General features: G+C 41.8%; 1 protein-coding gene and 1 long non-coding RNA gene across 13 annotated transcripts in view; one reads left to right on the top strand and one right to left on the bottom strand.

The window, feature by feature from the left end:
- umad1 (UBAP1-MVB12-associated (UMA) domain containing 1) overlaps positions 1-25,418 on the top strand; it is a 96,036-nt gene that overhangs the window by 6,863 nt on the left and 63,755 nt on the right. For 5 of the 11 annotated variants that reach the window (XR_013297918.1, XR_013297921.1, XM_077591022.1 and 2 more), the window contains one exon: positions 11,573-11,658. The exons of the other annotated variants lie outside the window; for them this stretch is intronic. Coding sequence is in view for 3 of the 5 variants with exons in the window: in XM_077591022.1 (XP_077447148.1) it covers positions 11,573-11,658 (86 nt within the window). In the remaining 2 variants the exon portion in view is untranslated. The remainder of the gene's footprint in view (positions 1-11,572; positions 11,659-25,418) is intronic. 11 annotated transcript variants of the gene reach the window in all.
- The window catches only part of LOC144067352 (uncharacterized), a 56,951-nt gene continuing 33,129 nt past the window's right edge, over positions 1,597-25,418 (bottom strand). The window contains exons 3-4 of one of the 2 annotated variants that reach the window (XR_013297925.1): positions 9,699-9,873; positions 1,597-8,969 (exon numbers count right to left, since the gene is read on the bottom strand). This is a non-coding gene — a long non-coding RNA (uncharacterized LOC144067352). Of the gene's footprint in view, positions 9,874-25,418 lie in introns of both variants that reach the window. The other variant, XR_013297924.1, reaches the window with a different exon arrangement.

Genomic DNA, 25,418 nt, shown 5'->3' with positions numbered 1-25,418 from the left:
TGTGAGCGGTTCACAGCTGTTCGAGCTCTCTCCCCATCCTGCAGTCTGGTAATAAATCTATTTCCTTTAAATCAGGGGTCACCAAACTACAGCCCGCGGGCCGGATACGGCCCGCCGGCACATTTGGACCGGCCCTCTGAACAATACCAGAGACGCTATCGGATTTTTTTCCTATTTGGCCTTGAAGACTGGGACGTTTTAATCTTGTGTTTGGTTCATTGCACCCCTGCTGAGCCCACAAATCATCCCAGTGAAGCGGGCCTTCGCATTGCTTCTTTGGTGACACGCGCGGGGAGAGTGTTTCCCTTTGATGGATGCGGGCACTTCCACCGTTGCATGCGCGAGCAGAGTGTTAGCGAGACATCTGGACGATCGCAGGTGAGGGCGGAGCCCTGGGGCCATCGCGATTGCAATGCTATTCAAGCATATAAAAACTGTGCAACCTGAACCTGTTTGAGAACGGAATAATGGCGAAAAAGTTAGTTAAGAGAAAAATTGATTCAGAATGCAAGGTATTTAACCTGCAGTGGACAAACGATTATTTTTTTGTTCAATGCAAAGAAAAGGCTGTTTGTCTCATCTGTCAAGAGACGGTGGCAGTATTCAAAGAATACAATCTTCGCCGGCACTATGAATCCCGTCACAAAGACGAGTACAATAGCGTGCAAGGCCAAATACGAGCAGACAAACTCTCAAAGCTAAAAGTTGGACTATTACCTCAGCAGACTACATTTCTACGCCAAGCTCAGCTGAACCAGGCATCCATTCGGGCCAGCTTTCGGGTGGCTAAACTGATAGCAAGCAACGGTAAGCCTTTCACTGACGGAGAGTTTTTTAAGAAATGTATGGATGTTGTCGTGGAGGAAGTGTGTCCCGAGAAGAAAGATGTATTTAATGCCGTAAGTCTGTCGGCGAGTACAATCACCAGACGCGTTGAAGAAATCGGGAGTAATGTATATGCCCAGCTGCAGCAGAAGACGAAAGAATTTGACTTTTTTTCATTAGCACTGGATGAAAGCACGGACGTGCAAGACACAGCGCAACTGCTCATTTTTATTCGTGGAGTTAGCGCAAACTGAGATTTGCGAGGATCTGGCAGCCCCCAAAGTCTCAAAGGGACTACAACGGGAGAGGATATTTTTGACAAAGTGTGCCAAACCATGGAGAAGTTGGACCTGGACTGGTCAAAGCTAGCTAGCATCACGACTGACGGGGCTCCTAGCATGGTGGCCGAAACTCGCGGTCTAATAATGGGACGCATGAACCGGGAGTTGGAAAAAAGGGGTCTCACCGCCCCGCTACTAGTCCACTGCCGAATTCACCTTCAAGTACTGTGCTGCAAAATGTTGACGTGGGATTCTGTAATGACGGTTGTGGTGTCGTGCATAAACTTCAGAGCAAAGGGAGAAGATTGTGCATGGCACAACAGAAAGTTAATGTTCCATGGCTTTTTTTTCTATGAAGAACCCAGAGAGAGTTATTATTTATTATTTATTTCATAAATAGTGTTATTTATTTCCTGTTTTTTTCTGTGAAGAACTCAGAGAGGGTTATTTAGTTATTATTTATTTCATTAAAAGTGTTATTATTTGTTTCCTGACTTTTTTTCTGTAAAGAACCTAGAAAGGGTTATTTGGTTATGTGTGGCTTTCTGGAAAACAATAAAAAATTTAAGCTCCCCTACGATCGTCACACTTTTTCTGTTACAAACTGACACCGGCCCCCCATCAGAGAAGGGAAAAGTTACGTGGCCCTCACAGGAAAAAGTTTGGGGACCCCTGCTTTAAATTGATCTCACTCTTTCTTAACCTGCTCCTGAAGCAGTTTTACAGACCTATCACATTACACTGCCATTGAGGCAGCCACAACCTGATGCAATTTAGTTAAGCACATGCCACACTATCAAGTTTAGATGAAATGTAGGCAATTGGATTGGATAACTTTATTCATCCCGTATTCGGGAAATTTCATTGTGATAGTAGCAAGAAAAGGCATAGTTATAAGTTAGACAGTACAGTCAAAGGCCGCAGAACAACAAAGCGAAAGCAAAAAGCACAAAGTACAAAGCAAATCAAAGTCAATGGGATCATTAAAAATCACCAAATCATTAAGACAGAAAAGCAGCAGAAACACAAAAACGAGCTACGAGTTTTGGTAGCAAAAACAGATAGACTCAAAAAGACGTAAAGTTGGACAAAAACTTGCAAGTGGAAGACAAATGTTTGTTTCAATATTGCTGTCATAATTTCACCTTTACAATGGCCCATCTATATCAGGGGTCCCCAACCACCGGGCCGGAGATCGGTACCCGTCCGCGAGCCACTTGGTGCCAGTCTGTCAGAGAAATAAATATTAACGTTTTCAATCTCGCCCCCCTACTTGAAATGAGTAAAGTTGTTATAATTATCTCATCTCATCTAATTTTCTGAACCACTTTATCCTCATTAGGGTCGCGGGGGGTGCTGGACCCTATTCCAGCTGACTCCGGGCCAAAGATGGGGGACACCCTGAATCGGTGGCCACTAGGAGACGGACAGCCTTTCACTCTTACACTCATACCTATTTAGAGTGTCCAGTCAGCCTACCATGCATGTTTTTGGACTGTGGGAGGAAACCGCAATCCCACGCAGGCCCAGCCAGGGAGAGCATGCAAACTCCACACAGGTGGACTGACCTTGATTTTAACCCAGCATCCCAGAGCTGTGAGGCTAACGCGCTAACCACACGCGTCACCGGGCCGTCAGGTTTTATAGCCATAAAATAGTTATTGAAGGTTGGATTGATTCAGACGCAACACTACTGAAGGTCTAGGCGTGAAATGCATGGCCCGCCACTGCAGTGCAGTAAGGAGGAAGTGTGAGATGTTCTTTTCTTTGTTCTGACAGATCTGGTGAGACAAGTGTCAACAAAAATATAGGCAAGACATTATTGAAGCTTCGATAACCAGTTCTCTTTTTTGGCTCGAGAAAAGGCGAGATTCCCATTCTGACTCCATTTCTTGAAGCCTTTATTGCTTCCGCCCAAAGTGGGCGTTAATTTGAATACAATTGGGTGGGTTTCAATTACAAGGGACATGGCTGGTTTGAAATCAAATACTGTTGGGTCTTAGCTTGGACATTTGTTGAGATAGATATTCTGAAGATATGACACTTCCCTTCGAACCATAAAAACAATATTTAGGCAGGTCAGGAAAAGTTTTACAAATGCCCGAACACAGCTCAATATTTCATACACCAAACACCCAGAGCTACCTGCTGTTTTTAACACATCGTTGTGAAGACTTTGCCCAAACACAATGATCATATATGATCACTTTAGTCTGCAAGCATGAAGCATCCTACATGCTCACGAAAAAATATCTTTTGGATATGACACAAACCTTTAAGTTAATTTTTATAGCAAATAATTTATAACAAGCTAACGTTAGCTAATGAATGCAGATAAACACACATCTAAGCAACATCAATTCTAAATTCCAAACAACATAGCATTACATATAACTCCAAAGGACTAACAGTCTCTCCATTTCGTCATTCAGTACAGACAGGTGATGCTATGATATGATATTTAACACACCACGAGATATCAGTATACCAAAATGTATCTAGAGACAAAATTATGAGGTTTTTCACCTACATATTTTGTCTGTAGAGTCATTCGTAAGTACCACTGTACTTCACTGGGGATTAACAACGCGGGGTATACAAAAACTTGCCAATTTGTAAGGGTATATCTGCTGGTTTTGCCTGTACAGACGCTCCCCTACTTACGAACGAGTTAGGTTCCGAGCGATTGTTCATAAGTTGAATTTGTTTGTAATTTGATTCAGTGCTATATTTTGTATTATAAATTATGTTTAAGGCCTATATAAGTATATTGAAGGTTTATATAAGTGCATTTGTAAGTTTAAGGCTTGTATAAGTAACACGCATTGGTTTGTACTGAAAAAAACATTTAATAAAATGGAGAGAATATGTACAGTACTTTATAGAGAGAGATTTATGTATTAGAAACTAGCCGAAAGAAGCGATCTAACGACGATTGCACAGTTTTCTTCTTTTTTTCATCATAAATGATGCAGTAGCACTGTATGGCATCATTCAATTGATTTGCAAACTTTGTGCAACGTTCAATATTTGGGTCCTGCTGCTCGATCTTTCTGTTTATAAATGGTAAGTGACGGTCGAACGATTCAAGTTGTATATGTGCAACGCTCACCACTCTCACGCGCATCAAGCTTTGTTATTATTGCCACTCGTTTCAAATGAAATGGCTTGCCTCTTCCTTGCAACTCCCTCAATAGAAACCTTTCGCTTTTTACCAACCATATTCAATAATAGATGCACGAGATATTTAATCATACAAATGAAAAAGGCTCTTTGCGCACTGGAGATACGTTCACGCACTTCCGCAATGCAACGAATTGGACAGAAGAAGGTAGATGCTGGGTGAGCTGAGCCCTCACAGCGCCAGGCGGTATTAGCGGCGGAAAGAAGCACTACTCGGAAAAAAATACAAAATCGAACTTACGAACATTTTTCGACATAAACACAATTTGCAGAAATGTTCGTATGTACCGTTGTTCGTAAGTCGTATGTTCGTAAGTAAGGGAGCGTCTGTACTGTGATCCTTCACCACTTCGCGGCTTCATTACATCGCATTTTTTTATATTAAGTATAAAAAAAGTTCATAAAAATGTCAAAAATCACATTGAAACTCGCAAGTGAAAGACACTTCCCTGTCTTCCGCTTGCCACTAAGAGAATGGCGGAAGACCGGGGACTTTCACTCAATTCAGCACCGAGAAAATGAAAGGCGGGCAGCGGGCCTGGCCGTTATTTATATCCAAAAATAGAGCTTTTTGAGCAGCAGAGATGTGGTCCTAAACTGAAAAGCTCGCTCAACGGACTCCGGGAGCCTTGTGGTTGCAGGGCTGATGGTGGAATTTCCCAGAAATGTTTCAAAGTTCAAGCTTCAGGCGACATTACGGCGAACGCCATCACCCTTGTCTGAAAATCGAGCCCTTTTGGCAGCTAAAATGGCTGGATGGCGCGGAGGAGCGAAGGGGAAGTTTAATTTCACCCCAAACAATGACGGCAATAATGATGAAGAACATGGTCTTAGTACTTTGAAAAATTGGCAAGAAACTTTCAATATGGCTCACAGGTTGAAGCAAAGTGTCCCCGAGATTGATGACAACATGGTCCTAGCCACGGAATACAGCAATCGTCTTGACAGTTTCATGTCCTTAACAAAAGCATATTTCAGAGCTGCCAACCTCCGTCGACCCCATTTCAGGAGTACCCTTGTCCCATTTCCGGAGTGAATGCGATTCACGCAAAATCGATATGTGCTGAAGTCGCTGTCAGGTCCGCGCCTAACATTCAAAAAGGTCAAACACAAGTAGGCACACTAAAGACAGATGATGAGATTTTAACCCCTTCTGCAGTAAAGGGGGGAAAGCACGTCGAGAAAGAAATGGACGCGTGGTCTGTCCATTGTCTCCTCGTGCTCCAAAACCCCCCTTCCCCCAGTCAGAGGGAGGGGGAGAGCATGGAGGGAGGCAGACAAAGCCTGCGCTCTTCGCTTGTTCGTCCCGTAGTCTCTTCGTGCTATATCCCGCCCCTACTTTCGCGTCGACAGGTTTTATTGACAAGATCACGTGCCATGAAAGTAGGCGTGATACAAACGAAGGAGTTGACACAAAATTAGGTGGCGCGCATGCCTTAACCCATAGGTGTCAGTAAAATTCCGTTTAGGTACAAAAGAATACATTGTAGGTTGGGATTGTAATAACAGAATCTAAAAGAATGCATTTCATATTTCACATTTCCCCCCTGTAGTAACTAAATGAATTTTCATTAAACATCAATTTGTATCCCTCCTCACCAGGTTTAGAATACAAAAATCATCAGTTACTCATCACAGGGTATGATGGAAAACAACAAAGTCACTTGTCAGGGCAGAGGCGAAAACCCGAGATACCCGAAGGCCATCGAGAAAAATTCCTCTACGTCCCTCTTAATGAGCGAACACAATTTTTAAGTCAAGACAAGTCCATTTACACAGAGGACTCGACATCCGGCTATTCGTCACACTTCGAAGGAGTGCGAGAATCTCCAGCATGGTTTGCCATGCGGTGGTACTGTATGTTACTGTAAGCTACTAGCGTGTGCTGGATTGTGTTTTGAATCATATTTTACACACAGTCACAAGAATGGGGGTTGAAAATTTAATCAGAATGGAGAACCATGGTCCGGTTGTAAACCACGACCACAGCGATGCATCTACGGCTGAGTGATCCTGGGACATGGCATGAGTAATGTTACCTTAGTCACCATCTGGGATGAGGGTGCAGCAGTGTTCTCTGACTATGGCCCACACACCTCCATCCTTGGCTGTTATCAAATCCAGGACCTTCTGGTCCTGCAACTCCATTTCCCTAAGGGCTTTTAATTCATCTGCTATACCTTGTAGGGACTTGACAGTTTGGTTAATGAACAGTCCCATATGATAGTTCAGTGTCTTTACACGGAGCATAACTTTAGATCTGTCCAATCATGGCGCAGGAACCTTGTGAAATTTCTACCTGTCATGTGTGGTGCAGTGGAATTAGCTTGGGGAACTACACACAACAACTTTCATTCACACCAGTCAGTTTCTTCTGGAACACCATGAAATTATACCACACATTTTCTTCATAGTAGTTCTTTGGATTGTTCTTCTCATACCACTTCACTTTTCTCTGTGACAGGAGTATGGCACCATCTCGTTTTCCAACTTGAGTCTCTGTGGGCGGGGCATTCAGCCACACCCAGGCTGCCACTGACAGTACAGTCACTGTGATGAGGGTGGCAACCGCTTTCATTTTGGCTTTCGTGTGGGGGTGCAAAGTCTATGGGAGGTCAAGGTTAAGTGAGGGGTGTTCGTGGCAGGTGAGCAGACGTCAGAGGAGTTTTTCACGGAAAAAGGTTCTGGAACCGTCCGATTTCCAGTCTACTCAGAGTCACCTATGTCTCGAACTACTTTGACCTGGGATTGGTGAATCCACGTCGACTTTTCAGCAATCTTTACTAATGTGGGGGTGGTGAGTTGAACCACGAATAGGCCTTCCCAGTGTGGAGAGGACCAGGACTTCCTTTTTATGATGGATCAGGATCTGTTCACCTGGCTTCACCGCCTCCTGTAAGGGAGACAAAGGGGATCACGGCAGCTTACATGTTCTTTGGACAAGTTTTTATCCACCCTTAGTCTCTTGCCATGGTTCACCTTCCCATAGAGGAAGTTGGAATGGTCTTCGATTAACTATCTCAAAAGGTGTTAATCCCGAGCAAATTGGTACTATCCTCATATATGTTTTGACCAGTGATAGGCATTCTGGCCATGGCTTCTTTATCTCTTCGATGGTTTTCTTAAGCCTTAGTTTTATTGTACCATTTGTTCTCTCTACCAGTCCCTACATTTTTTAAAATAGTTATTTTGACCTCTGGGACATGGAACACATGCTGTACCATGTCCATCATCCCCCCTGTTGAGACATGACTCCTTCCATGGCTCAATTTGGCAATCATTTGGAATAAATTCTTTGGTAAGCACGGTAGGCCTTTAGCTGTGTACAGACTGTCTGCAGACTGTTCTGCACCTTCATGTATCCATACATCTTTTTCTTTTTGTGGTGCAATGTTTTGCATATCAATTAACACTGTTCTTGGGATCGCCTCCGTTATCTGTTGTGTGTACTGTGCAGTAAGTGTTTGTGCTGCTCTGGCATTTCCTCCACTGATTCTGTCGTTGCCCCTAGTATGTGCTTTACATTTGCATACAGCTATGTGGCTGGGCTTAATACAGCAATGAACAAAAATCACAACAATCTTACTTATTCCATCACTATAGTTTGTGAAAATCTAAATGCATTATCAGTCAAAATTAAATATGGTATATATATATATATATATATATATATATATATATAAGGTATTATATTATGATCATTGCTTTCTTGTTAAGATCAAGAACTATATTTGTTTTCCCTCTTTCCTGCAATTATTCAAATTAACTAAACATACTAAAAATAGGAAAAATACAAAAGGCAAACCAGGCTGCTTTCTCCTTAAGAAAACAGCTTTCCCGTTCTCTGCAATAGTTAAATTCACATCAATTGATATCCAGAAACAAATGTACACATTTATAATTCTTAATAGAATTGAACCCATTAAATTGTAACCACCCCCTGTTCGCCAGGGTTAATATTTTTAGCATAACTGTGCCCTTTAGAGCAATTAAAGCCCATTACTTATAAAATGCATACTCACCATGAAGTCCCAATTCATTCAATAATGTTTATGGCGTTGCATATTAAACTCAATTGTTTGAAATTCAAAATACCCCAATCTAGTAGCTTTTTTAATTAAATGTAACATTCCATTGTCTTTGTAGTTTGTCTATCATCTCCTATAAAACTTTATTAATCAATATTTTTTCAATAGTGAGGCATACAATTAAAATCTAGTTACATTTCTATCCATTGTAGTTTCTCTTTTTCTGGTCATTTATTTTAACCCTTTGTAAGAAGGTTTAGTCTCAATTGAAACACTTTCACCTTTTTTATATGGAGACAATAAAACCAATATAAAAGAGTTCCCTTTGGTTTATGGCAATGCTGGCTGAGCAATAATCTTTGGCATTACTCCATGAGCAATAATCTTTCCAATCAATATTGGAGTGCTTGCCGTTTCGTTTTATTACGTCAAAAAGTTTATCTTACCTGTCTCCTCAAACGTTTCAACTGAGAGAACCTTTTTACAGTGCAAAAGGTGGATCCACATCCCCCTTTTGGCTAATTTTATGTCTGCTGGTTGGTCAGCAACACTTGGTATGGACGTTCCCACTTTGGGTCGTGCTAGTGCTTCTTCTCTATACTTTAGGTTGATCACCCAGGCTCCTGGTACCACCGTTGATCCAGGCCTTTTCCTGTTGAGAAGCACAGTTTCATAACGAAATATGGAACCTTTTGCCAATCCCGTCAATTATTTTGTTAACATAATTTTGGTGCCATCATCACTATAAATCAATGGTTCTTTGGAATTCCATATCGTGCACTCTGTTTTTTTTCTTTTCTCAGTGCTCCCAAATTCCCCATTTCACAGAGTAGATTATTTGTTCCTCCACTTCAAGTTTCACATTTGGAGTACTGCTGCTGCATTTTTATCAAAAATTTCATTTGACGAAATCATTTTCCATAATTTGTCGTCGCCATCCCAGAAAAGGGCTTATTGGCGATTTCAGAAATCGATTTAACGTTTCTAAATCCTTATCCACCTTGATAAGCCAATCAAAAACACAAAAAGACAAACAACCATTCACGCTCACACTCATAATCAGACATCAGTGCTCTGCAAATTTTCATCACCAGTGGAGGGCGCCATCCCCAGTCTGGGCTTCTTGGCAACTGTCCTATCAGCAATAATCATTCCCATAGGAAATAGGTCAACGTCATTTGGTTGACATAAATTGTTCGATGCTTATGCAATCCGTAATATTCTAATAATCATTAATACGACCCACGCTAAACCATATTTCACCTGCTCAGGACAAAACAAGGAATGTTTCCTGTGCACTGAAAACATTCCATGCCTCTTCCGTCCTAGGGAAATCATGCCTATCCTAAATTAATTATTTTATCTAAATCAGCCAGAACACCTCCTCAATTTGACCGGGGAGAGATCTCACGCTCCCCATAACAATGATGGAATCCTCGGTCTGGAGCGTCGCCTCGTCTCCTGGGACTCTCTCGTCACTATCCTCCACTGCTCACAGCTTATCCCGGATGCATGACAGCGGAGGCACAGCTGGACGGCTCCAAAGACATCTAGGACTAGCACAAAGATACCAAATGCAATTAAAACAGATAGAAAAGCAGCAAAAACACAAAACGAGCAAGAGCGGACAGAGCTACCGCTTGAGAGCGGCGCCATCTTTAAAAAAAATGTCAAAAGACTGTAATGTATTAATATCTAAATAATAAATACTTTGAATGCTGTACTTACAGTGAAAATAGTTCCTCTCTGCTTGATATAAATCCCCCAAAACAGGTCAATGGGAGTTTTAATCCAAATTCTTGCTTTTCTTGTGGCTCTGTGTCCATTGTCTGCAATATTCGCGGGATTACTGTACTCGCCTGACTAAACATGTCAGGTACCAAAACTACTTAAAAAACACCATTGTCTTTTATAAACAAATCTGTCAAAACATCGGCTTTGTTCTTGTTTTTTTAAGCCACGAGAACAGTCCAACTTGTTAATTAAAGCTGGCTTACCATGAAGCAGGCAGCAGCATTCCCTTACATGATGATGATTAATAAAAATGTCTGCGAAGGCATCCGCTTCCAAAAAAACGGACCGCCCGTCGAGAAATTAAACTTCCACTTCAGTCCTCCGCGCCGTCCAACCGTCAATTAGCCGTCCATGGAACTCTATTTTCGGATAAGTGCAACAACGTCAGCCCACTACCCGGACTCAAATGGAATCTCAACTTCCACGTAGCTCTGCCTCGACCTCCCACCTTGCTCGCTGCCATTTGTTGCCCGGGGCTCTCATTAAAAAAAAAAAAAAACCCTTCACTGCTGCCCTCTGCCATCCAATTCGCCAAGCAAGTTTTATTTTCAGATAAGCGCCAACGATGTCAGCCCACTGCCCGGATTTAAATGTAATCTCAACTTCCATGTTGCTCCGCCGCGACGTGCCCCCATGCTCGTCAAATTTGTTGATAGGCATCCAGCAGGATCCCCACACGTGATCCGTGTGAAGCCTGGAATTCTCAGACTGCTTCCTATTCCAAAATATTTGTGGCTGCCTGTTGCTCGCTGCCGATGCTCTGCCCGACCAGCGCACGCCCTTTATTTTTCTGTGGTATGTTTGCTTTTCATTGGTGCTCAGAACTAATCATTTCAGCTGAGAAGGAGAGGTGGTGCCCTGACTGCAACCATTTTTCGCCGCAATTTTGACTGCCTTTTTTACCGCCATTTTCACCTGTCCATCCGGTTGCGAACTTTTTTTTTCAATTGCAGAAAAAAATCTGCGAAGCAGTGAATTCGCCATAAGTGAGGCCGCGATATTTGAGGAAAGACTGTAATTGTACTTGGGGTACCGATGCTTTCCAAATTCATTCATTCATCTTCCGTACTGCCCATCCTTGAAAGGGTTGCTGGAGCCTAACCCAGCTGAATTGGGGTAAAAGGCAGACTACACCCTAGACTGGTCACAAGTCAGCCGTAGGGCACACAGAGAGACAAACGATCATCTGCACTCGCAATCATATCGAAACTAGCGGGAATTGAGCCCGCGCCTCCCTCACCGAAGTCAGGCGACTCTACCTACCTGAAATCCACTCTAAATTAGTCTGTAACCTCATAATCTTTCCCCCACAGAGTTGTTTCCTCTCACAAATTCAGTTTAGCAAAGTGTCATTGTGCCAGAATAACAGACACCCAGGATAAATGCATAGTGTAAATTGAAAAAGGAGTGATACTCATGGCAATCATGTATTATCAATGTAAATTACATAATTATTTGCAGGAGAAACAATTGAAGAGCAGAGGAAGAAGATGCAGTTGGTGAACATTGGACAACCTTCAACCAATGTTATTGTCTCGCCATGCAAGGTGACCATTTTGTGATCTTATGCCAAATTATGCCACATTTAAAAACTTCTTTTAAATGATGCCACATTAATAGAGTTGTACCTCTACTTACGAAATTAATTGGTTCCAGAAATTTTTTTTGTAAGTTGAATTTTTTTTCAGTAGAGAAGTACTTTATATGTAAATTCTCTAATTTGTTCCACGGTCCTCACACACCAACCAACTAAACCCTTTAAAATTGGTCCCAAAAAAGTCCCAATTTTGTATGAAAGATGTGAGAAACATACAAAAATGAATAATAAACATGCAAAATACATGTGTTGAAACGAAGGTGAACGAGAGGAACCTAACGGTAGGCGACAGAGAGAGCACACGAACACATGAACACACATCTAATAAACACAAAATTAAGAATTCAAACAACAACATTAATCAACAACAAACATTAATGTTTTATGATTTCTTTGGACTTTATTTCTCACTACTGGTTCTTACCTGTTTGGATTTAAGCCCTTCTGCAGTGCTAGTTGACGGATGTTTTAGAAAAAAAATATATCCAAAGACGATTGCCTTTGACGACTTTTAACAATGTTTTTTTTATAATGCAACAGACAAACGTCGTCAAAGTGGGCCATGGCTCGAGTCGTGAAGACTTTTACTGGATGTGTTTTTTCTAAGACAGAAAGCTCGTGAAATTTCTCCAGCATTTTTGCCCTCTCGTTATATTCCTCCTGTAATGCCGAGTGTTGCATTAACTAGTTTCTTCAGCTAGGCCGTTGAGAGTTCGTTTTTGTGCCCCTCGACCAACTCGTCAATGTCCTCCTCGCTGACCTCTTCTTTTCATTTGCATTGGCAGTTTTCTAGGGAGGCATGATGATAAAAATAGAAGAAGCTGCTTTATCCACACTTGGAAAAACTCAACAAAAAAACACCATCAGATCTCAAATGGTGGTCAAAAGCCCATAAGATAATCTGGAAAAATGAATTGTGGTTGTTGTGAGATAGCCAATGATAGCCCAGTAGACTGTAACAAGATTGTAAAGTAAGTATCAATGCATCCGAGACAATTACAAATATGGGAAATGGATTGACGTTTGGGGGGAATTTCGTAACTTGGATTTTGTTTTCGTATCTTGGGGCACACATTTACGTATAAAAAGCTTCAGGATCCTGAAAATTGCATACCTAGAGGCATTGGTAAGTAGAGGTACAACTGTACAGTAATACCTTGACATACGAGTGCTCCGACATACGAGTAAAATTTTGAGCAAATATTTACCTTGAGATACGAGACAAATGTTGATATACGAGCTTACAGCCAGGCGTTGGCGAAGGCGAGAGGCTGCTTTTGAGAACAACATGGGCACTGTCTTTCCCGTCCCAACTCCCTCGTGTAATGTTTTTTTCAGTGTTTTCCCCCCCATTAGTCTGTACAGAATGGCAGAGCTTGCTCGCTAATACGAGAGGAGTAAGTGGTAATGCGTTATCCTATTGTGAGGACATTTGTGTGCATAATTTTCGGAATATTTTGAAGGGTAGACAAAAGCAAACAAGACTCGGTAGGTTCCTGCAGCTGAACGTCAGGGTGGAGCGGGGCAAACAGAGCCAACCCGGGAGAAGAAAGGTATAAAAATGTAAAATAAAATTAGTTAATTAAGTTTAATATAAGGTTAGATTAAACTTATTTTTGAGTGTGTCTGTATCGTAATCCAAGTTCATTTAAATTTGTTTGTTATGTTACGAGCGCATTGCCGTGCAGAAAGTCTCTCTCGGTCTCTCTCTCTCTCTGTCCCTCTCTCTATCACCTCCGTGAAATCTGTCTAATTTTAGAACTATTAAACATAACCACTAGTTATTTGTTACTCTGTCAATAGATGGCGAATTCGAACAAATAAAAATGTTTTTCCAATCCAATATCCTGTTTTTGGTGTTTTCTCAGAGGGTTACAACAAATTAATTTGTTTTTAGTTCATTTCTATGGGAAACATTGGTTTGAGATTGCAGTAAATCAACATATGAGCTCAGTCCCGGAACGCATTAGGCTCGTATCTCAAGGTACCACTGCATTGTAAAATTATTACACACAGTGTTAAATTTGATAATATACAGTAACTGTAGGGCGGTCCAGTGGAGCGAGTGGTTAGCGTATCGGTCTCACAGCTCTGGGGTCCTGGGTTCAAATCCAGGTCACGTCCACCTGTGTGAAGTTAGCATGTTCTCCACGGGCCTGCGTGGGTTTCCTCCGGGTACTCTGCTTTCCTCCCACATTCCAAAAACATGCATGGTAGGCTAATTGGACACTAAATTGCCCCTAAGGTATGGGTTCGTGTGCTTGGTTGCCCATCTCCTCGTGCCCTGCGATCGGCTGGCCACCGACTCAGGGTGTCCCCTGCCTCTGGCCGGGAGACAGCTGGGATTGGCTCCAGGACCCCCCGCGACCCTAACGAGGACAAAGCGGTTCAGAAAATGAGATGAGAGATGAGAGACTGTAGTGGTACCTCTAGATCAGGGGTCTCAAACTCAATTTACCTGGGGGCCGTTAGAGGCAGAGTCTGGGTGAGACTGGGCCGCATCAGGATTTCCACAAGAAAAGCGCTGATAAAACATTCCAACGTTATCAAATATCTTTATATTTTAACAAAAAATTATGAAATAAACCTCATTGAAGTAGAGCACATCCCCATATTCTGACTCCATTTCCTCTTAAAAAGCACGGAACCTTCTGTGTTTTAAGCCCCTGGATCTGATTTGGTTGATGCATTTCACAACGACAGACATCACATTGTCAAACTTCAGGCATCTGCTGCAAAGGGCCTGCTGATGGATAATGTAGTGCAGAACTATGGCCTCCTCCATAACCTCCTCTTCCAGTTTTTTTTGAACAAGTGCTACCAGTCCATTCTTCCTCCCTGTCATTGATGGGGCTCCATCGGTTGTTATTCCAACAAAGCTCTTCCATGGCAAACCGGCATTCTCAATGGCATCATACAGCTGGTGAAATATTTCCTTAGCGGTGGTCTGGCCATGCATTGGAATTACTGTGAGCAACTCCTCCATCACTTCAAAATTGTCATCAACACCACAGAAATATATTGCGAGCTGGGCAGTGTCTGTGATGTCTGTGGTCTCATCAAGAGCCACTGAATATACACTGAAACATTGTGCTTTCTCACACAGTTGATCATAAATGTCACTTGACAGGTCAGAAATGCGCTCTGCCACGGTGTTGGCAGAAAGGCTGATGTGGTTGAAATGACTTTTCTTTTCTGGACAGACAAAATGCGCACCCTGTAATATGCACTTTTTGATAAATTCACCTTCTGTGAATGGCTTTCCTGCTTTAGCAATCAACTCACAAACGGCGTAGCTAGCTTCAACTGCTGCATTACTGTCTTTGGTAGCCTTCTTGAAGAAATCCTGTTGCCTCAGAAGACGTGTTTTAACACTGGCAACCTGGTTGGCTCTCATCTCACTGGTATTTTTCGTACTCCTCAGCATCTCTTGTAGTATAATGACGTTTCAAGTTGTATTCCTTGTGCACCGCAACTTTTTCAGTGCAAATGAGACACGTGGGGGTCCCCCTGTGCTCAACAAAGAAATATTGCACTCCCCACTTTTCTTGAAACTGTCTGTGCTCATCACCGACCTTTCTCTTCACGGCAGGCTTTGAAAGAGACATCTCTGGGGCTCTGTAATATGTGTTTCCACTTGGAATGAGTCTCGGGTTGAACTTTAACTTTCAGTCGCGCGGGTCTGTGGCGCATGCGCACTTTCGCTCTCCGATCGTATTGGATTACGGCAGTTCTCCAAATTCCTCAAGTGTCATGTTAACGCACTTACTGTTAAGTTTCAGTTTCACTCGCGGAGATGGCTACAGACACAGACACAGGCTGGATCACGGATCATAGCGCCTCATTCAGTTCTATGCTGAGAGCAGCGGAGGACTGTGGGCACCGAGCGGAGTGATCGGCTTCACGGCTTCTCCTCCGCCCAGCTGATTGGAGGAATGAATGAGTGAGTGAGCGAGGCACTGGACAGCCCGGCCGATGTCCCGCCCTCCAGAGCCGTATACCTCACCGTGATTGGTTCATTCAGCTCCGAACACAAGTGTCATTCATATCAATCTTGCGGGCCGCACGAACATTAATCTTTCATATCAAGGCGGGGGCCGCAAATTATCGTCCCGGGGGCCGCAGTTGGCCCGCGGGCGGCGAGTTTGAGACCCCTGCTCTAGATACTATACATTTTCAGGTTAGGAAATCCTCTGATATGCAAATTGCTGTTCCAATACAGTAATATCTTAACATACGAGGATTTTGAGATATGAGTAAAATTCAGAGCAAATATTTGCCTTGAGATACGAGACAATTTTTGAGATAATAATAATAATAATAATAATAATAATAATCGGACATAGGCCATACGAGCATACGAGACAGTCAGGTGGCCGAGACGCGAGAGGCTGCTTATGATTTCAGCCGCACTGTCTTTCTTGCCACAATTTCCTAGTGTAAAGATCTCTATGAGGACTGGGCTAATCAGTGCAGTATAAAGGGGACAACAATGGGTCCAAAGCAAGCAGGTGGAATGAAGAGTTGTGCAAAGAAAAGGCGTATGATGACAAGCACGAAATAATTTAAAAATATGTGAGTGATGTACGCGTGGTGGAGCTTGCTCGCCAATACGAGAGTACTTCCTGGACCAGGTGGCAAGTGGTCGTGCGTTATCCTGTTGTGAGGACATTTGTGTGTGTCATTTTCAGAATTTTGAAGGGGCGACAAAAGCAAACAACCCTCGGTAGGTTCCTTTTAAAAAGAGCCAGCCTGGAGAAGAAAGGTAAAACATTTTAAAACAAAATTGGAATTAAGTTTAGTGTAAGGTTACATTAAATTTATTTTTGAGTGGGTCAGTATCGTAATCTAAGTTCATTTAAATTGGTTTGTTATGTTAGGAGCGCTTTGCCATGCAAAAAGTCTCTCCCATTCCGCACTCCACATTGTACTAAATATGTCTCTTTTTAGTATTCAACATCATAACCAATAGATAGTTATTAGTTACTCTCTTAATGGAGGGCGAACTGGAACAAATAAAAATGTTTTTACATCCCAATATCCAGTTTTTTTGTGTTTTTTTTTCAGCGGGTGGGAACTAATTAATTTGTATTTAGTTCATTTCTATGGGAAACGTTGATTTGAGATACGAGTAAATCGACATATGAGCTCGGTCCCGGAACGCATTGAGCTGGTATCCAGATCCAAGTTACGAAATCCCCCAAAGCATAAATCCATTTCTTGTGTCTGTTGTTTTGAAATTGTCGTGATAGCATTGTGTTCTGCTTGTAAATCTCCCAACGCTCCGCTGGCCTACTATTGGCTGTCTAACAACAACTCCTTTGACCACCGTTCGTCACGGAATACTATTTTTGTTTTGTTTTTCGAAGTGTGGTTAAAGCAACTTCGTTCTTTATTCAAATTTACTGGTGCGAATAAAATGGAGCAGGCCCCGTTGTCCATCCACGACTGATATTACAAAGAAATAATGCCATAACCCACCTACCATCATTACAATATTGAAGCAGAAGGAATTATTAAAAGCATCGACTCCTTGGCATGTCCTTTTGACTGAACAAACAGATGGACAGACTGTTACCCCTTTGAAGTTATATTTAATGCTAAGTTGTTTTGAATACATCATTTTAAGTTGTTTAGATATGTATTTATGTGCTGTGACCTCTTTGTCACAGTTCCCAAAGGGCATTCCAACCTCGCGTTTCTTTTTGTACACTTTTATTTCATTCAGCGGCCCTGATTTCATAGACGTCCCAACTCTATAGGGAGGGGTCAATAAGAAATTAGGACATTTTTAGTTTGCTTGACTATGTGTATGTGGAATTAAGCCATATTCATGTGTGTCAAAACACGTTCACAAATCACATATAAGATCTAAATAGCAGGAGAACTGAAACAGCAGAAAGCACTTGAATTGTCAAAAACATAGTGCTTGCTACAGATCCTTGGGGCAGTCAGATCTTAACGAAGACGCGAGCACTCCCAAAACGTGCATCTATTTTAGGAGCATGGATTTTGTACATGTTCAAGTTCAGCATTCTGATTGGATTGGATAACTTTATTCATCCCGTATTCGGGAAATTTAATTGTGACAGGATCAAGAGGGTGAGAATGCAGATACAGGACAGGCATAGTTATAAGTTAGACAGTACAGTCGCAAAGGCCGCAGAACAACAGAAAAAGCACAAAGTACAAAGCAAATCAAAGTAAATGGGATCATTAAGAATCACTAAATCAAATCATTAAGACAGAAAAGCAGCAAAATTACAAAACGAGCAAGAGTGGACGGAGCTACCGCCATCGGCTGCCACTTGAACGGCGCCATCTTGGTTGAGGTAGCAAAAACGGAAACAGACTCAAAAAGACGTTGTAAAGTTGGACAAAAACTGAAACCACACACAAGAAGTCTTCCACAAGATGGAGAACTTCTGCAGACTGTGACCGAGGTAGAGAATATGCAGAGTCACTCTTCTAAGCTTATCCGCACAGTTCCTCAGTTGTCTGGAGCCGAAGGCAACAGTAGCAGAGCAGAACCCCTCGACTCCGTTTCCGGCCTGGTAAGCGCCGACATCTCTTCCATCTTATCCCATGATGGAATGGTTGGTCAGAAGCGTTGCCTCTTCTCCCGGCACTTTTGTCCAGCTCCGAATCTCCAGCGGCACTGAGCTGTTGCTCCTTCTGCTTCATATTGTAACAGCTAGTCCCATGTGTATGACAGCGTAGGCATGGCTGAATGGTTCCAAAAAAGAAGTAGCAGAAAGAAGCCAGGCTAACAGAACAAGGAAAGTTGTAAAAACATTAAAGTAAAAAGTATAAAGTACAAAGTAAAGTAAAAAGGAATGTATTAAGAAATATTAAAATGTAATTAAAAAAGATAGAAGGGCTGTAAAACACGAAAAAAAACATGAGTGTACAGAGCTACTGCCACTTATGTAATACATTGCAGTTGAGCGTTTAATGATAAAATAATAGCTCAGAAAATGATAAGCAGTGTTCTACATTGCTGGCTGGCAAAGCATGAAATGATGGCGGTTCTTTATTTAAGACAAGCAAAGCGTTCTTAAATTGCAAAGCAGAGCTTTTACCTCATTGCAGCAAATGTATACAGTGGAACCTCAAGAGTCGAGCTTAATTCATTCCGGGACTGAGCTCGTATGTCGATTTTATCGTAACTTGTTGGAATAATGATTAATACCCTTAAATCATTATTAGTAATATTTAATTAAAATTGGAAGACATCTTTCAACATAACTGATTACAACTTGCAAGGAGAACCACTCATGACGCCGTCCCGTCCACAAGCCTTCTGACGGGCAGTATCCTGTTCATTGTATTTAGTCGCGACAAACGGAAAACATTTCATGTAATCAAAACAATTGCATTAGACAGTAGAATAACACCCTAGAAGGTTAAAAAAACAACTGTGTAAGAATTGCAGAAGTAAGCATACAAGTTGACCAGAGCCAAAACAACGGTGTAAGGAATTGCATAATATTTTCATTATAAGGTAAACAAAGCATTATAAGGTAAACAAAGTAGCATTATAAGGTAAACAAAGCAGCATTATAAGGTAAACAAAGCAGCATTATAAGGTAAACAAAGCAGCATTATAAGGTAAACAAAGCAGCATTATAAGGTAAACAAAGCAGCCGTATTTTTCAACAATAATGCGATTATCGCCATCTGCTGCCAGAGTCCAGTCCAAACACGGTTCGAGTTTCTTGCCGGTCAAGAACGCATAGTCCTGAAAACAATGAAGTGGCCTCGAGCGTAGCTGTGGGGCCTCGAGCGTAGCTGTGGGGGAAAGTGTCCTCGTTGTCCCAACATAAATTATGAATTAATTTATAGCCTAATTACTTATTAAAAATGCTTACAAAACATAAAGAAACATCCCGTAATAAATCCAACATAACTCAAACGAATGTTTCCCATAGATATGAACTAAAAACAAATTAATTCATTCTGACCCTCTGAAAAAACACCAAAAACAGGATATTGGATTGGAAAAACATTTTTATTTGTTCTATTTCGCCATCTATTAACAAAGTAACAAATAACTAATAGTTTAATAGTATAATAAAATGTGTTTAATAGAACTAAAATTTGACAGATTTCGCGGAGGGTAGAGAGAGGGACAGAGAGGGACAGAGAGAGGGGGGGAGACTTTTTGCACGGCAACGCGCTCGTAACATAACATAAACAAATTTGAATGAACTTGGATTACGATGCAGACACACTCAAAAATAAATTTTATCTAACCTTACACTAAACTTAATTCTAATTTTGTTTTAAATTTTGATACCTTTCTTCCCTGACTTTCAAATGCAAACTAAGGGCTGTTTGCTTTTGTATTCCCTTCAAAATATTCCGAAAATGACACAAATGTCCTCACAATAGGATAACGCATGACCACTTGCCAACGAGAAGTAGTATATACAACTCTCGAATTAGCGATCGCCTCGCAATAACGAACTAATTAAAAACACACTGAAAAAATGAAATGCTCCGCCCAGTGCTCATAGAGCATCCTAATGGGTTCATTAGGATTCCACATTATTCACTCATTTTGTAGTTTTCGACTACAAACAACAGTAAAGTTCCAACATTTGAACACATTATACAGTTCAGTTCTTTGGACTTCCGGTGCAGATCGGTCCTGTCGAATGTAGCAGGAGCGATGTTTCCACTTTATAGTCAACCAAAGAATTAAATTTGTGCCGGCATTTGGGATCGCCGGTCCTTTTTTTTCGATTACCGGCCAATGATCAGTACAGTGTCCGCTAGTCAGGAAAATCATCCCTCGTCGTCTTGAGATGGTGGCTTGGCACGACACATGCAGGAGTTGGGCGCTCGCTTCACCTCTTCTCCATTGTCAGCCTCCTGGACAGACATTGTTGCCCCTCGAGGTTACCTGCTGCTCTCATGGTGTCCCTCAGTCGGTGGCTCGTCCTGCAGGAAGACTTCTCTCGATTGACTCGCCCCGCAAAGCTTGTCCCCGGATGGCTCATCACGCAGGAAGGCTCTTCCAGGAAGACTCCAAGCACTCTTTCATCTGCCTAATCTGCCTGACTGCCAGTGTCTATCGCCAAATGTGCGCTTGTGTGCACTTAATAGATATGACAGTGGCTATTATTGTTTTTAACCGAGTATACTGGGTAGAATGTGAATACTGGACTGTGATGGATAGTGTAAACCCCTAGATAACGCTATAATGCACCAAAATATGATAATTGCTTAATACTGTCATTGTTGAAATTGTATATATTAGTCGGACTGTGATAAATGTCTCGATGTGTAGCTGATATTAATCGGTTAGTTACTACAAGTCTAGCAATATCTACTAGCTGATCACAGTCAGCAACCTTAGTGTTAAATAGTCACAGGTGCAAATCGTTTAGGTGTCAGTCCCATCACACCTTATCTGGCGTCTAGACTACAAGTCACTGTCCCCATCCTCCAAGTCATCTGAATTTGGAAACCGATCAGGCTGCTCGTATACTAGTTGCGCCAGCTGTGCCTCTGCCACCTTGGTAACAGCAACCGTAGTCATCTGCTTTGCAACTGTTTTCATTAGTAGTTTCTTCAGAACGGGTATCACACAACAAACCAAACGGCATGCTATTGTCAGTACTATTAACACAATTATTCCCATCCTTGCCAATCTAGCATCCCAATACCCCAGTTTTGAGTTGAGCCAATCGAACGACCATGCATCACACTCCGTACTTCCCTGCGTAGCTCACCAATTATAGCCAGTATTGGCCACCCACTTAGCCCTGCATTCTGCTGGATTAACACAATATCATCCGGTGTCACAACTGGTTCTATTGACACCAATGGAGCCAAAACAGTGACCTGGCTTTTCGCCGCCCATTTTTCTGCTTTGTCAGCTGCATTAGTTCCTCGCACAATGTCATCGTTACCTTTCTCATCTGCTTGACACTTAATAATGGCAAGTCTGTTCGGCTGCATCATGGCTGAAATCAAATCGACTAGCTGCTTGAGGTGATATATCGGCAAACCATCACTTTTCCTGAATCTACGCTGCTTCCACACCGCTCCAAACAAATAACACACCATGCGCATATGCCGAATCTGTATCACGTTTGCTACCTTCTCTTTTGCCATCATACACCCTTCAATCAACGCTTTAAATTCAGCTAGCTGTGCGGAGCATAGCTGATCACAACTCTCTGCATTAACTGTCGTGAAATTACTTCCCTCCTGCTTAATAACTGCAAATCCAGCATGACACCCGAGATAGTCTCTATAACAGGATCCATCCACCAAGTATGTTACCTCTGTGTTGTGCAAAGGAGTAGATTCCAAATCTGGTCGTAAACTTTGTATATTTCATTGCCTTTGATATCCACTCATGGGCGTCCCCTACAAACTCAAATGGGACAGGGTCCACAGACACCTTTTGATCACGATATCTGGGTATGACAACAGCGACAATTATTGTAAGCATCAAGCCTGAGTTATCACAAATCGACTGATCAATTCTGAAATTTTATGAGGTGTATAGATCACTACTGGATACCCCATTGTAATTGTTGACGCCTTCTCGTATGCATAATTAACAGCAGCAAAGCCTTGATAGGATGGCGGCCAGCCCTGAACCACATTGTCCAGCTTCGTGCTGTAGTAAACTACAGGCTGTTTTCTCCAACCACTGCACGTCTCTTGCATTAGTACTGCAGACGCATACAGGTTATGTCGGTTTGACACATACAGGTCAAATGGTTTGCTGTAGTCGGGTGCAGTCGGAGCTGTCTGCGTTTCCTGTTTGATTGTCTTGAACGATATTCTGGAGTCATTAGACCAGTTTACTGGCATCCTCAATGTTTGGTTTTCGCCATCCATTAATTCCCTCAAGGTTTTAACAGCATAGTCTACTATCCAGCTCGAGCTAAAACCAGTCATTCCCGCGAATGTCATCACCTGACCCACGGTACGCGGAAGTGGCGCTTTACTTACTCCTTCCAACTGAGAAGGTGCCACTGAAATTGTGCCATGTGAAATGACTTCCCAGATGTTCTACCTGGAACTAGTAATATTGCAACTTTGCCCAGGAGGTTTTATGTTTCCCCCTCAGCGAGTCTCTGTAGTACTGTATTTACTCGCATATAAGACGAATTTGTTGGACAGAGAAATGACTGAATCGAGGGTACGGCTTATATGCGCATAAGAAGACAACATGCATGAATCTGCAAGGTACCAAAGACGAAACGCCATAGCGCAAGACAATGTGGCCGATACGGTCATTTATTTCAAAATAGAGAAAAGATGACCAGATAAAGCGCTAAAAAATATTATTTTGACGTCTATGAATGAAATTCAAATTATTTTGACGTCTATGAATGAAATTCAAATTATTTTGACTTCTATGAATGAAATTCAAATTATTTTGACGTCTATGAATGAAATTCAAAATATTTTGACTTCTATGAATGAAATTCAAGAAAATAAAAAATGCATCTTGCATTCAAAAAATTTAAGGCAATTTTAAGGGTGCGGCTTATACACGCAGGCGGCCTTGAAATTGTTGAATTGTACAATTTCACGCGTATAAGCCGCCCCCCTGATTCCCAATTTTCACCTCCATATTCATGGTTTTAATAGGGAGTACAAATGTGTTACTTTGAAGCTAAAATCATCACATGTCAAAATATCAATTCTTTCGATGGTTCATATTACTCCAATAGTTGTCACTTTTGAACAAGAAATGCAACAGAAAAAAATAAGTGTAATTAATTTTAACGTCAAAATCAAGGCTACCCGCATCTGGCCAGTCAGAGCACGTTTAACCTGGTTTAGACAGCAGCGCCCTGGGTAAGATGGCTGTGCCCCGAACGAGCAGTGACGGGAACGTGAGTTTTTTCACGTTTTATGCAAGATACGTAGGTTTTTTCTTGATTTTCATTCATAGACGTCAAAATAAATTTTCTTTAGTGTTTTATCTGTTTATCTTTTCTCTATTTTGAAATAATTTTCTCTTTTTTGAAATAATTTTCTCTATTTTGAAATAAATGAAAGTACTGCCACATTCGCTTGCGTCATGACGTCGTCATTTTGTCGTGACGTCATCGTGTCACGGCGCTGATTTGTATGTTGTGTTTTTATGTGCATATAAGCCGTACCCTCGATTCAGTCATCAAATACGGTACCTGCTTTCTTTACCAGCAATATCGGAGTGTTACAGTAACTCTGTGTGTCTCAATCAACACACCTGCTTTCAAAAGCCCTTCGATTGTTGGTCTAATGCCGTTTTCTGCCTCCGGTCGCAACTGGTACTGCGCGCGACCTGGAAGATTCACATTAGGTTTAAGACTTACTCTTTTGGGGGTTGCTGATTTAACCAACCCTACGTCTGTTTCATGTTTTGACCACAAATTTTCTGGAATGTGTGGTAGCATATCTTGCTTTTGATCATTCTAAACTTTTGATGATTTGCGACATCTGCTGCATGTTATGTGGACCAACGATCACCTCTCTTGGTTTTGAGATCATACAATTTCCACACAAATTCTTAACTAAGTTAGCTGTGATGCATTTTTCATCATTGGCCCCAAATCTTTGGACACAAAACCCTCGTTTACCAGCAAATTGATTCAACTTTTAAGGCAGCGCCCCCCTGCCCATTGATGATATATTCAGTGATCAGTGGCACCAGCATGTCTCTGGTTTGTGTTTCCCTTTTTCCTTCAAATGTTTCACTACGTGACGGATCATAGTACATAATTTGTTCAAGGATGTACTTTTCCCACTTTTCCCATATGGACGGCTTGGAGCCCTGGTTCAGATATATAACCTATCCAGTATACTTTCTGTTGGGTTTATTCTGGGATGTTTCAATATGTTTTGTAGCATTTTAATAGGTTATAAAGCTATAAATTAATTTATGCTTTATGTTGGACCAAACAAGAGGACACTTTCCCCCACAGCTGCTTTCGAGGCCAGTTAATTGTTTTCAGGACTATTGACAGCAACAAACCCCTTGTTCCAGGCCAAGGATGCTGATCTACGAAGGACTCATAAATTGCTTTGACTGGGACGCCGGCAGTTTACCTTATAAAGAAATTATTATGCTTATACTGCAAATTCTTACGCAAGTGTTTGGTTTCGATCTAATATGAGCAGTTCTTTTTTTACCTTAAGGGTGTTATTCGGTTAGCTTATGCAATTGTTTTGAATCAGATTACATTAAATGTTTTCAGTATGTCGTGACTAAATAGAGAGAAGAGTATGCCGCACGTCAGAATACTTTTGAACGAAGCCGCGTTATGAGTGATTTCTCCTTGCAAGTTGTAATCAGTGTATGACAATGATGTCTTCCTGTTTAATTAAATATTACTAATAATCATTAAATGGTATTAATGATTATTCCATCATTTGGTCCTTCGAGTAGCCGGGGTCAACACACCGATAAGGAATCCAGACGCTGCGGTTCAATATCTGGGGAGACCGTGCACGGCTAGTGCTACCTGAAGAATCATTTGAAAATTTTCCCTAGGTGTGTCAAGTGCCATTCCCTCGTGTGTGCAACAAACATTTACATTTGCACAAGGCATCTCTTCCCAACAAATTTACAGGTGTTTGCTCGGATCTGCCCTCTAACGTCATCGTTTTGGCGAAAACATCGCTCTAGAACAGGGGCCTCAAACTCAATTTACCTGGGGGCCGCCAGAGGCAGAGTCTGGGTGAGACTGG

This window comes from Stigmatopora argus, chromosome 21 (genome assembly GCF_051989625.1).
Source record: "Stigmatopora argus isolate UIUO_Sarg chromosome 21, RoL_Sarg_1.0, whole genome shotgun sequence".
In the NCBI taxonomy this organism is placed as follows: Eukaryota; Metazoa; Chordata; class Actinopteri; order Syngnathiformes; family Syngnathidae; genus Stigmatopora; species Stigmatopora argus.
The sequence above is the reverse complement of the archived record's forward strand: the minus strand, read 5'-3'. Positions and strand labels throughout refer to the sequence as shown.